The sequence below is a fragment of the Haliotis asinina genome, chromosome 6 (assembly GCF_037392515.1).
Source record: "Haliotis asinina isolate JCU_RB_2024 chromosome 6, JCU_Hal_asi_v2, whole genome shotgun sequence".
In the NCBI taxonomy this organism is placed as follows: Eukaryota; Metazoa; Mollusca; class Gastropoda; order Lepetellida; family Haliotidae; genus Haliotis; species Haliotis asinina.
Genome location: NC_090285.1, coordinates 21788200 through 21802801, shown reverse-complemented (window position 1 = coordinate 21802801; position 14602 = coordinate 21788200). Strand labels below are relative to the sequence as shown.

The 14602-nt window shown below is 39.8% G+C and overlaps 1 protein-coding gene across 10 annotated transcripts in view; it reads right to left on the bottom strand.

Moving 5' to 3' along the window:
• Window positions 1-1607, bottom strand: part of LOC137287131 (perlwapin-like) — a 67116-nt gene extending 65509 nt beyond the window's left edge. For 7 of the 10 annotated variants that reach the window (XR_010957018.1, XM_067819283.1, XM_067819286.1 and 4 more), the window contains exons 1-2: window positions 1315-1594; window positions 864-929 (exon numbers count right to left, since the gene is read on the bottom strand). Coding sequence is in view for 9 of the 10 variants with exons in the window: in XM_067819283.1 (XP_067675384.1) it covers window positions 864-929; window positions 1315-1338 (90 nt within the window). In the remaining variant the exon portion in view is untranslated. Of the gene's footprint in view, window positions 1-863; window positions 930-1314 lie in introns of all 10 variants that reach the window. The other 3 variants (XM_067819279.1, XM_067819278.1, XM_067819281.1) reach the window with 2 other exon arrangements.
• Between the last annotated feature and the right edge of the window lie 12995 nt (window positions 1608-14602).

Below are 14602 nucleotides of genomic sequence, written 5' to 3'. Positions count from 1 at the left end.
GGTGTTAGAAATGGAAATTCAACTCTGAATATTTATTTCTGTTAGGGATCGGATTTTGTTTTGTTTGAAACCACCTCGATATAATAAAATCATATGTCATGTAGAAATAATTGTTATTTAACAAAACTGTTTGGCATTACAAATTCATGTAACAACTGGAGCTATTGTAGGATGGTTTCTTAGAATGGGGTTTTATATGCTGATATTACTGCCTGGTCGTTTAAAACTGTTTTTGTATTTCATTCACGTCACGACGTGGTACCCATTGGTGTTATGAACGCGTAAATTTATTAATCTTCTCGTCAACATATCTGAAGAAAAATAAAGTAATAACAAATAAGAGTATTTTACGACTTGAATGTATTGCAAATAGTAGGGACCAAAGACCAGTTCGTTAGAATGTATAGCAAATAGTAGGGACCAAAGACCAGTTCGTTAGAATGTGTAGCAAATAGTAGGGACCAAAGACCAGTTCGTTAGAATGTGTAGCAAATAGTAGGGACCAAAGACCAGTTCGTCAGATCCGGTTGCTCTCTATAAGAGTGTTTGTTATAAACGGAGTTAAGTGCATATGGGATCTGCTGGTCATGCATGGGAACCACATACTCAGTTTTAGTATGTTTTAGTTTTCTGCGTGATGTGTCAGTTACAGTTGTAATGAAACCGTAAATATATGAACTTGTCAACTTCTTGAGCTCAGCTGTACGCTAAACCTTACACACGAAAAACAAACTCAAAAAGCATTTTACGACTTGAATGTACAGCAAATAGTAAGGCCCCCAAACCAGTTCGTTTTATCCGGATCTTCTCTATAAGCGTGTTCGTTATAAACGTAGTGTAACGTATATCAGATTTATACTCACGGCACAAGGATTTATTGGTTTTGTTGAGGGAATCGCAGAAACTGCGGCAGATAGCAATGAGATAGCCTGTGAAAAATATAGAATGGAATGGACTTGGATTATAACGGTTATAGCGATCACAATATAACTGTACTTCGTTATAAGCAGTTTGACCAATGTATACATTTAGCTTGAACCCAATGAACAGTTCGTCATATCCGTCATTTCGTAACACTCGTGTTATAATGCTTAAACCGCCCCACAGCCCCCATGATCATTAGATTCCTGAAAGGCTCTACACTAATAGTTCTTTCACCTCTTGCTGTGATAATGAATTAAAACAAATATTACTAATGAATTGATCGATTCAAATTACCCAGTTGAGTGTGAACTATGACAGCCTGCGAGGGACGTCGACAAATACATGTATCACAAATCTGACATTTAAAAACACGAAAGCAAATTTACATACCAGTATACAGCTAGATCCGGCCATTTTTGTCTCTTGCAGTTGATAGCTTACACGGGGAGTGTGGGCGACTTTTATAGCCCGTTATACATCCTGTTTTACTGTGTACGTCACTGAAAGAAATCGTCCAATGAAAGTTCATGCGGACATAAAATTGAAAATGAAAAATATCTGAGCACGCTGCAGCTAATATGTATCAATCACGATGTCACACTTGTTGTTCTGACATCAAAACTGTAAGTGTGTCATCTTCACAGTACCTTACGTTTACATGGCGATCCAGACAACATTATGACCATGCAATGTCGTCATTTAACAGATGGCTGTAACAACACAGTAATAAATCAACATGTTACGCAGAAATCAGCAGAGGCGCTTGTTTTTATGTGCACACGATTGCCCAGTCAAATAGTTGATTACTGCACCACTCAGCGATATTCCAGCATAGTGGAGTCTGCACCAACAATCCAGTGATTGACATCATAAGCATCACCACAATAAACCAAGTTGGTATACCTGACACCCACCCCGTTGGTCGCCTCTTCTGACAAGTAGAGGCTGCTTAAGATCATTTCTAACCTTGAAAATATTACGCTTTTGAAACAGAAATAATTATGATTACTGGAGATGTACAAGAGATACGTCATAACATACTTGAGAATATAAAGATGTTATATATCACACTTTTTTTGTGGTACTTATACAGCCAAACACAGTTGTGTCGTGGTCGAATACACCTACGTAGTTACATCGTCTTGTCCGAGGTTGGGTTTAACAACTCAGCTATGAGAATATAATGATAGGATTCATCATTTTAAATTCTTTTTCTTACACTTTGCTTTAAGTCGACATTACACTTGGTTCAGAAATGTAGATTGCTTTTATTCCCAGCATTTGCAAAGTTAGGTGAAGAAGTTTTACAGAATGTGTGAGTCTGACATCTCTTGAGCAAATGTCAAGTTTAATACCCTTATCTCTAAATTCCGAATGATTTGAGGATTTTAGTTCCCCTATTTCAAAGATCATCTGTTCAATCCAAGTTCCACGTTTTCATTAAACCGATCCGTGTCGCTTTAGCTTTGTCAATGGTTGTTTGTCTATTCAGACATTTAGGTTTCCAATGTCAACGAGATAAAACATTTTCTCATACAATGGAAGACTGTCTAAACTGGCACTCGCCAGGACTGAAGAAACAATCCGGTGTAGGTGGAATGCCGGATTGTAGAGATGACATGCGACTAGAACTGAGCTCATATTCCCTTTTGATCACTTAAACATGATAAATCATCACGTTTAAAAAAACGCTATTGCAATGACGGATTGATTTATTTGTTAAAAACAAGAGATCACAAAATGTTGTTGTATGGACGAAGAGAAAAAAAAATGTTTTTTTTAAAGTAGAGTTGAGAAACTTTGGTACCTTTGACATGCATATGACATCACCTGAATTTACTCAAAGTTTCATTTCAGAATGATCTGGTATGATCTCAATGTGCCCATATCCCTAGCTATTTACATTACAAAAAATGTTTTCATTGATTTCAAACCTTTGTTTTTTATCAACATTGACCATGTTTCCTTTTGTATGCACATGGACAATATTGGCCTGTGGAGTTTTTTTTTTGTTTCTTTTGTTTGTTTTTTTTGTTTTGTTTTTTTGTTGTTTTTTTTGTTGTTTTTTTTTTGGGGGGGGACTGGAGGGTTGTTCTAATATGCGATATCTGTATATAAATGTTAAATATATTCCGGAAAATATCATTGCCCGGACAAGTTAAACCGATGTTTGATATTAAGACGATCCACGCTGTCGGAGGTGACAAAGGAAGGATCTTTTATTATTATTACCTTGAAGTATTTTCACACAACCATATACTCGGAAAACACTAGGAAAACTTCATTTCCAATTTACGATTGAAAAAAATGAGCTAAATCGGAGTCAGTCAATGTTGACAAGGTAATACTAAATGTTTTGAGAATGTATCACCACTTGTACTTCTTTATAACAATTGTTGATTGCATAGTAATCGCTCTTGAAAGATGATTAGTGCATGAGGTGAAATTTGCATGTGTGCGATATTCATCTTCAAAAAAAACCCAAACAAATCGGCTAGAAACAAACACTAACAACTGTGTGACGCAAGATGATTGTCAAAATTGATTGTCAAAATGAATGGTCTTCGACCTCCCAAACCGTCTAAATCAAGAAATGCACGTGCATGGGGCTCCTGTGCGCGTGCATCCCATGAATTGTTTAGGAATGGTGATGAAGAGAAAGATGAGATGCCGTAAGATGTCTGTCTTTGATAGTTCATATCCAAACTCAGCGTTCTGGTTCCCCTACTATTTTAAAGAGTATATTTCTTTTCCCCGATAGCCAAAACGAGTCTGTTAATAGATAAGATCTCCAAAACCATTTCCATCGTTTAAAGAAACCTGTCTTTTTTACGCTTCCGACTATATGATAAGCATGCCTATAAGATGGACCCTTGGACAGAAAATGGCTCCTTGGAATAGTCTCCTGGTGGGGCCGCTGTAAGCATGCAGACTTCAGATGTTACTGATGTTATTGAATCTGTCGCTTCAATTATTTGTTCTGTTTTTTTCCATACCACACAGTAACTATGAAAAATAGTCCAGGGAGACTGCTGGGACAGGATGATCGGAAAGAAAGTCCTGAAATATGCTATTATGTACACGTTCACCTCTTTGATGAAACGCCCATATTCAACAAATTCAATGTTATAGTCAATCAATACAAATATTGGATTCAAAGAAACCATCCTCAGAGCTCTAGTGGGGTTGCAGTCTTCGAATAGCGAAATGTCAGGTAACTAAGCTGCACATCCTTCCAGTCGATGGAAAATACAGAATAACGTGCTGGCAGTTTCAAACGTTTATTGTCAAAGGTAAACATTTGTTTATTCCTTACTAAATGAAACCTTTCTATGTACAGAGAAAAGTGACCCAACGTGTGAAGTGATTCTTTGAGAAGTTAACAAAAAGTAAATTAACCAAATGAACGTTACATTCTTTTCCAGCTCTTCAGTAATAGCTGAAATATGGGAACAGAATAGCACATCTCCTTGGGCAAGACCCACAACACTGTGCGCTTCCATAGCAGTCAAAATCACTCCTGCATTGGTGTGGGAAAGGGCAGTAACCCGGTTTGACTGTAGGAGGTGCTGGATCAGAACACTGTCGGGGGCACGATCCACAACACTTCTGATTCCCAAAGCAATCTGCGTCATTGTTGCACGACACCACACAAGCACCAAGACCATTTTGTACTGGACAGGATCCTGGTTTGTCTGGAACAAACGCAGTGGAGGGGGGTTATAGCCATTTTGCTTTTAAGCTTTTTCGTCATGGCGATTGAGGGCAAAATTCAATAAAAAATATTCCACAAATGTTTGACATTCATTTTGTGTGCAGCGTTTTTAACAAACAATATAGCCAATAAATATACATACTCGTAGGAACACATCTTGCAACTGGTGGCGGACATGGAGGTATAAGACAGTTAATGGTCTGTACCTGACACGCAGATCCTGGACCACACAAGACCGCCTGCAGGTAAAAATATCAACCATCGAACATGTTTCTTGGTTGTTTTTCCTTTTAATATTTGAAGCTTCCGGGAATGATTAATATCAATAAACTTTAAAATAGTGTACTGAATATATACAGAGCTCATCACTCAGATATTACATTTCTAAATGGTTTTGAAGCTAACTTTACTATTTAGTTATTCTGTTTCAATGGAGTATCGTATCTTTTAAATGAAATATGGCTTGAACCTTGATTATTTTTCCAATCACGTTGATAATGAACCTTTTGTATTATTCTTTATTGCGTTCTGAAATTAAAAATAGTAAACATATCGCAATATGCATTCTTTTCGCAAATTCACATTCAGCTAAGAATCACCAGTTCATTAGTTAATTCGTCTAATGTACTTATGTATGTAGAACAGCGAACTCAGCAATAGTTTAGTTGTATGACAATCCAACAATCCAGACAATCCAACCATCGCCCTTGACGGAAACGATCCACACAGTCGAGGTTTAACCAGGAATTCCAGGAATCCCAGGAATTCCAGTCACTACATTAACTACAACTGTCTCTGTATAGGCCAACTGCTACTTACAGCACAAGAGGTAGGTGGTTGTGATGGAAGCATTGCGGAAACCGCTGTAGCGAGCGAAAGAACTGCCTGCGAGTAAAAAGCAAGTGAATATGAATGGGTGGATGAGTGAATGGATGGGTGACTGGGCGGTTGTATGAGTGAGTGTGCTGTTGGATGAGTGGTTGTTGTTTAATGCCGCACTCAGCAGTATTCCAACTATGTGGCAACTCTCTGTACATAATCTCGTCTGCACTAGACAATCCAATGATCAACAGCATGAGTATCTATCTACGCATTTGGATGAGTGAGTGAGTGAGTTTAGTTTTACGCCGCAATCAGCAATATTCCAACTATATGGCAACCGTCTGTAAATAATCGTGTCTGGACCAGACAATCCAGTGACCAACAACATGAGCATCGATCTGCGCATCTGGGAACCGATGACATATGTCAACCAAGTCAGCGAGTCTGACCACCCGATCCCGTTAGTCGCCTCTTACGACAAAAAAATCCCCTTTTATGGCAAGCATGGGTTGCTGAAGGCCTTTTCTACCCTGGGACCCTCACGGGTCCTACACATTTGGGATACGATGTCATGTGTCAACTTAATCAGAGAGACTGGCCACCCGATCGCTTTAGTGGGTTGCTGAAGACCAATTCTAACCCGAATATTCTTAGATCGGTTGGATGAGTAAGTGAGCAGGTGTGTGGGTGAGTAAGTGAGCAAGTGAGTGAGTGGTGGGTGAGTGAGTGAGTGAGTGAGTAGGTGGGTGGGTAGGTCGGTGAGTGAGTGAATGAGTGAGTGAGTGAATGACTGAGTGAGTGAATGGTAGGTGGGTGAGTGAGTGAGTGGGTGGTGGGTGAGTGAGTGAGTGAGTGAGTGAGTGAGTTAGCTTCTGGGTGAGTTAGCCAGCGACTGACTCTCAGTATTCCAGTACAATAACAACTCTTTTAACATCCGAACAAAGATTACTGATATGAGGACAGGTGAAATAAGGTTTAATATCGTGCTGGAGAAAATTGCGCTCATACGACGACGACGTGCATGAGGTTAATGACGCCCATATTTAACACAGATGTAAAAACAAGAATTACGTAAATCGTCCTTTGCATAAAGGAAATTACTGGCCACAAAGAACGGAACAAGGGCAACGAAAACATGTAAAACAAAGGAATGCCTACACCCCCATATGCCATAAAAACAAAGATCAAGTGGAACATACCAAAAGTGAGCTGAGCCCTGTCATGCTGAATGTTGTAGCTGATGAACTAATAACAAGAGGTCGATACTACAACTTTATACACTCTGCCACGAGCTCTGTCAACGCGTCATCATTCATTTACACGACTCAATCAAACGCAATAAGGAAATGACAACCAGGACGTATTGTCTAAGGCCCTCCGGAGAGGAACGTCTTAAGGTTTGGCGATATGTGAGAATATGCCACACGTTCAAAACAATTAGAAGACAGTATGACAAGTCACAACACTTTTTATCGTGCTGTATTTTTACACGCACGTGAATTTAATTTTTCTATCGACTTTTAGCATATATACTGAAGAGCAAAGGAAATGCAAGATTCCAAGAAACGAAATCTCATAACAGTAAGCCTTCATGTTTATGTCGTCTATTTAAAAACTTCACAAAAGCTAGAGTTGCGTTTCTTTTGCTCTTCAGTATATTTCTGACATGTGGAAACGGTTTTCTCGTGCGTATTGGTAAATCTGTTGTAAAGTCTACTGTACTTAATTAACATTCAGTGCTTAAGCAATGCTAGTGTAATAGTAAAGTAACCCCATGGTCAGTTAATCTAACTAAAGCCTCAAGAAGTCCATTACGTGAGTGAGTGAGTGAGAATGGTTCTACGCCACATACTTAGCAATATTTCATTCCTGGGTACACCAGAATTTAGATTCACGCATTGAACCAACGTGGGGAATCAAACCCGGATTGTCGGCGTGATGGGCAAACACTTTAACCACTATAATAGTGTTACCCAAATTATACGCAATGGATGCGCTGAATTCGTTAGTCATACACTAGATGTGCGTCACATATATGTCAAAGTAATCGAAACATTTCGCAATTTCGAGCGTATGGGTCGGCTTTTGAAATGTTTCCATAAGAAATTATAAGCAACTGATATATTCGAAAGTGTGACAGGGGTTTCACATTACAAACGAATGTTCCTGGTAGCTCGAGAGAGAAGACAAAAATGAACAATTTCTTTGTCAAATGTGTGCTGCTCTATTGTTTCCGATTTATATTAATATCGACAAGTGACAGTGCTTGACTGATGTAAAATCCTGTTTTTATTTATATTTTCGTATTTGTTATTGCCATATTTATATAATTTCAATATATTTTGTAAGTAAGCTTGACGTAGAGGTACATCAGTTAGTTCAGTTCTAGCGACAGTACTTGACGACTCTAGGACACCTGCACCTGTCACAAGCGTAGGTACGATAGTTGAACGTTCGCCTGTCACAGATGTACCTCTGATGGAAACACGTTTACCTGTCACAGATTCACATGTGACAGCAATATCCCCGGCTGCCTGAAGCCACAAAGTGATGTGCGCAGTATTTTGATTCACTACAGGAGGGATCTGTTATTCATCTATTTCTAAACAGCGTGATTATCATGACCATTATTATTACCCATGTTAGAGAAGAGTGGGTATTTATTTATTTGTGTTAAATTTTGCTACTGTTTATAACGAAAGTAATGTCATTAAATTTTCTTGTTACAAGGAAATTTTTACGATCGGTGTCAAATTTCATCATTTTCTATGTCATGTTATGTCACATTTCAGCTCGTGTCCACACTTACAAATCCCTACAGGTGGAAGAGACACAACCTTTGTTAGTCTTTTTCCAACATGTGCTTGAAATAAATCAATATAACATCCTGTGAGGACGGGGAACCTAGCGGACAAAGCCTTCGCTCGTCACGTTTAAGCCCGTCTATTGCTGGAATATTGCTAAAAGCGGCGTACAAATCACTCCCTCACTCACTCTTATGAAGACGCGTTGTCGCCATATGTTCATTAGTTACACAGAAACTGAATATGAATATTTCTTTCCCAGGCACATGCTGCTCTGTATTTTGTTGTTTTAGACTTATTTTAGTAGATATAGAATCAGAGATAAAATCGTTTCTACATCCTTTAAATATCCTTTTACGATTCCGACTGTATGATACGCATGAGTATGTGAATTTTTGTGACATAAGGTGTTACACTGAAAGACGAGAGGTGTCGGAAATACCTGCTTTGTCAGTCTGTGTCAACAGAGGGAACATATGACACATGACATTTTGGCTCTCTTCACCCATATCGCTTGTTGAATTCTTTGAGACAAATTACGTTTCGAAGGGTTACTGATCCAAAGTTGTTTATTTTTCAACTACATCTCAGACACCAATTACATGAATGAGTGAGTTGGTGGGTTTAGTTTTACGCCGCGTTAGCATTAGTCAAGCAATATCAAGGCAGGGAACACCAGAAGTGTGCGTCACTCATGCGGGGAATCGAACCTGGGTCTTCGGCATGACGAGTTAACGCTTTAACCACTTAGTAAAAGGAACTGGACACAGATATATATATGCATTGGTACTTTTGGGTTTTTTTGTGTCTGTTGTTTTTTCATGCAGTTTGGTGTTGTTGTTTTTGTTTGTTTGGTTTGTGTGTGTGTGTGTGCGTGTGTGCGTCCGTGTGTGTGTGTGTGATTATTTGTTTGTGCTGTCTTGGACAAGAATCCAGATACAAACTTATTCGGACAAGCACACCAACTCCCTCAGTCAGATACTACAGGTCACTCTAGCAGACACACCATCTCAGTCAGTCAGACACTACAGGTCACTCTAGCAGACACACCATCTCAGACAGTCAGATACTACAGGTCACTCTAGCAGACACACCATCTCAGACAGTCAGATACTACAGGTCACTCTAGCAGACACACCATCTCAGACAGTCAGATACTACAGGTCACTCTAGCAGACACACCATCTCAGTCAGTCAGATACTACAGGTCACTCTAGCAGACACACCATCTCAGTCAGTCAGATACTACAGGTCACTCTAGCAGACACACCATCTCAGTCAGTCAGATACTACAGGTCACTCTAACAGACACACCATCTCAGTCAGTCAGATACTACAGGTCACTCTAGCAGACACACCATCTCAGTTAGTCAGACACTACAGGTCACTCTAGCAGACACACCATCTCAGACAGTCAGATACTACAGGTCACTCTAGCAGACACACCATCTCAGTCAGTCACATACTACAGGTCACTCTAACAGACACACAATCTCAGTCAGTCAGACACTACAGGTCACTCTAGCAGACACACCATCTCAGTCAGTCAGATACTAGAGGTCACTCTAGCAGACACAATCTCAGACAGTCAGATACTACAGGTCACTCTAACAGACACACCATCTCAGTCAGTCAGATACTACAGGTCACTCTAACAGACACACCATCTCAGTCAGTCAGACACTACAGGTCACTCTAACAGACACACCATCTCAGTCAGTCAGATACTACAGGTCACTCTAACAGACACACCATCTCAGTCAGTCACATACTACAGGTCACTCTAGCAGACACACCATCTCAGTCAGTCACATACTACAGGTCACTCTAACAGACACACCATCTCAGTCAGTCACATACTACAGGTCACTCTAACAGACACACCATCTCAGTCAGTCACATACTACAGGTCACTCTAACAGACACACCATCTCAGTCAGTCAGACACTACAGGTCACTCTAACAGACACACCATCTCAGTCAGTCAGATACTACAGGTCACTCTAGCAGACACACCATCTCAGTCAGTCAGACACTACAGGTCACTCTAGCAGACACACCATCTCAGTCAGTCAGACACTACAGGTCACTCTAACAGACACACCATCTCAGACAGTCACATACTACAGGTCACTCTAGCAGACACACCATCTCAGTCAGTCAGACACTACAGGTCACTCTATCAGACACACCATCTCAGTCAGTCAGACACTACAGGTCACTCTATCAGACACACCATCTCAGACAGTCAGATACTACAGGTCACTCTAGCAGACACACCATCTCAGTCAGTCAGACACTACAGGTCACTCTAGCAGACACACCATCTCAGACAGTCAGATACTACAGGTCACTCTAGCAGACACACCATCTCAGTCAGTCAGATACTACAGGTCACTCTAGCAGACACACCATCTCAGTCAGTCAGATACTACAGGTCACTCTAGCAGACACACCATCTCAGACAGTCAGACACTGAAGCTCATTCCGACAGACACATCAGCTCCCTAAAACAAACATACAGACCTATTCAGACAGAAACACAGACTCATTTGGACAGGCACATCAACGTCCTCCATCAGACACTTGCTCACTCGAACATACACACCGACTCACCCGGACAGACATACCGACTTACTCTGACAGGGACATCAACTTACTAACAGACACCGACTCACCCGGACAGACATACCAACTTACTCTGAGACACACATCAACTTACTAACAGACACCGACTCACCCGGACAGACATACCAACTTACTCTGACAGGCACATCAACTTACTAACAGACACCGACTCGCTAGAACAACACACCGACTCACTCTGACAGACATACCAACTTACTCTGACAGACATACCAACTTGCTGACAAACAAACACCGACTCGCTAGAACAACACACCGACTCAAACAGACACACTCACTTACTCGCACTGACATATCGACATACTCGAACAGACACACCTACTTACTCGGATAAACACATCGACTTATCTCACATGATATTTTGCACGCTTTTACAATCAGAGATGTTAAAACTGAAACTTTTAGCCATATCACAGATATGTTACATTGCTAACCGTCTCTAGTAGTATATACATCTGTTGTGTGCACCGGACCAGAGGTCTAGGTCCTTTTTCTTACCATTGCAGTCAATTAGCAATGAATACACAGTATTCAGCAAACTACATTAAAAATGTCGCGTCCAATTCAGCCCATTATATTCAGTAAAATAGGTAATACTGCAAACAATGTTACACGGGGGCCATCGTTAACATCAGTTCTAAACTGTGAGGTACAATATGAACAGTAACCTTTGAATAAAATGCTGACATGAACAAATATGATCTCACAGGCCCTCCTAAGACATCAATAACGTATAAAGTTTAAAAACGATGAATATTTGATAAAAGCCACGAAAAACCACAAAAGGACAAAAACTGAAGTTGCGGATAATATCAGATTTTAGTGAGATTTAAAAAGGTTTTAAAGTAGTATAGAAAGCAATCTAATCACAAAGTCGTAAAGTTTTGATCAAAATTCAAACGTTTACTGTTACCATTTAAGACCTCTTGTCCACACCCATGGACAAGCCATATCAGCAGTGAAACATAATAAAAAGTTACAAAATCTCCTCAAAATTCACAGAATTTTAAACAAACCATTTGAAATTTAGGTTTTAGTATTAATGCAGTTGAGAAAAATCTGAAACTGACATACTTCGAGACATTACCCGATGGTCTTGCGTCACCACTGCCAAAGTCAGCCATCTTCTTTAAGCCTCAAAAATGAAACTTCCAGAGTGACCAATCCAAAATGTCCCAGGTGGCATCACTAGACTGTCCTCGTGTTGGGCTTCAGATTTTTGACATTGTAAACGTAGTAAACTTTCTGGACCTTTTTCTAATTATGCTTGTTTATCCCCATATGTGGATGCAGGTTCTCATGAGGATACACAATCACGTCATCATCAAAGTTGGACACCCATTTCCCAGTGAAGGAATACGAATAAACAGAAATGAAAAAGAAATATCATATTGCCTAATTTTACCATTAAGCTGTTTGAAAAAATGTTTCTTATTTGTCGTCGTTATTGTCAGAATTGCTTTGACATTTATTCTACAAAAATTAAGCAAGGGAGGTAACTCCTCAAGTTTTCCATATGGTGGACAGATGATTCAACAAGTATAATTTAGATTTAAGTCCCCTGTTCCTTCACTCCGTTGAACCGGACGATGGCGGTGGAAATGGAGGTAAGCCATGTACCATGCCTTGAGCTTTGTGGAGCTTGAAATGTTGAATTAAATATATTATACGTCGGTAAATATTAGATATGAAATTGGAAATCTGAGAGCAGAACCCTGTGAGGAAATGGGTGTCCACCTTTGATGGTGACGATACTTTATTTTGATATTAAACACATTGCCTGTGGTCAGACTGAATACTCAGCTGTGTGAAACTCATTTCTTGTGTGAAACTGTGAAACCCATAAAGTCATCCTCCGTGGTAATCAAAGCTTTGTAAGACCATACTCACAATATGCACCACCTCCACTCATTGCTTTGTCTGTGTGTGGTACAGAAGTTGTCTCCCTTTCCACCAAACAGAACTTGTATCATTTGACGTGATCATTTACCATGACTCAAAAATGGTTCCGACTCAATGACCTTATTTGCATATTTAGCGTACCGCTATATCAATGTATGTGTGTGTGTGTCCACACAAAATATATAAAATAGTGCAGGTGTTCAGTATTAGCAAAATAATCTCCCTGAAGAGTAATCAACGAAACATGTTGGAGTGTTCAGGTGTTTACTGAAGAAGAAATATTACAAAAATATTATACCTTTCTCAAAATAATATTTTTTCCCCATTTCATTTAGATTGGTATGCGTATGGAATTCTCTCGTGTGCTGTGATCACGAGCAAGATATTCAACCTCAGTTGCCTGATTATGTAACCATCGGTGTTTCATAATGGTTTGTACACTTTAAATATTACAGGCAGGTTCCATGTGTTAAACTTATCCTATGTATGTAATTAATACGCTCTTAAATATTGGTTTAATGGAATGTTCCGTGGATGATGCCTCATCAATCTTGTCTCTAACAATTACAGCTTTCCCTGCTCCAGTAGCTCTCTGCGTCACACATACACATGCCAAGTGTAATAGCAATTGGGTGTTAACTGACAGACGTTAACCCACCAATACCCAGCAACATGTCACTTCAGCATAAGGTATGGTGTAACTGCGCGACCTGTATGATTTGATGTATAAGGGGCCATTAATGGATTGTGACTACTCATTCTGCACTCGGACACCTGCCACGACACATGTCTGACCCCTTGGCTTATATGTTCATTTTACGTAGGCTATGTGTAGATTTAAGTCCGAATGTTATTTTCCTGTCAGAGATTTACATATCAGTGCCTGTCAAATAGTCTGATGTCTGATGAAACTATCCAAAGGCTTTAAATTGTTTTATGGCAGTTAAGGTCTAATAATATACACGTTACAAAAAGTAGGGAACCATAACTTTCAATTTGGATAGGAAGTAAAAGCGGCAACAAACATTTCAAAGACAGACATCTTATGAACGCACCACCACTTCTCTTTACTACTGCCTCCAAACACAAAGTATGGGGTGCACGTGCACAACTCAGTAGCCACATGCACGTGCATGGGATGTCATTCTAGATTTTGACGGTTTTCAAAACAGTCGCTAACTAACGGTAGGTCATTAATTTTGATAATCGTCGTGCATCACATAGTTGTTTATTTCTAGTTTGCAAATTTCACATCTTAAAACAATCATCTTTCAAGAGCGGTACTGCCGAAACAGACATGGTCATAAGGAAGTGCAAGTGGTGATGCACTCTCAAAACATTTATTATTAAATGTATATTCATTTTACTTCAAAAACGATTGTTTGTGCCATGATTATTTAATGCGAGGAATGCGTATATCTATGAGTGGCCTCGTGATGTATGTATACATAGAATAAGTAATGCTGTACACACATCCGAGAGGCAGACTCGAGTGATGAAGGCAAGATGGATCTTGAGTCTCTGTGTCAGCCTCGTCACGACAGGGTCTAAAATTATGTGTCCTCCCGGAATTACAAAGCCGTACACAAGGGTCATCAACGGCATAAATAATTCCCTCGTCATTTTCAGAAGAACATGTCGACAATATTCCACGGGTCACCTGTCATAGAATAGTCAAGGGGACACATGTCATACACGGGTTAGCTTCATGTTCTTTCTCCGTAACCTCCAATTTACGGTCCTGTGACCAATCATCTCCCCATACCCCCATCGTAATCCCTCCCCGTTC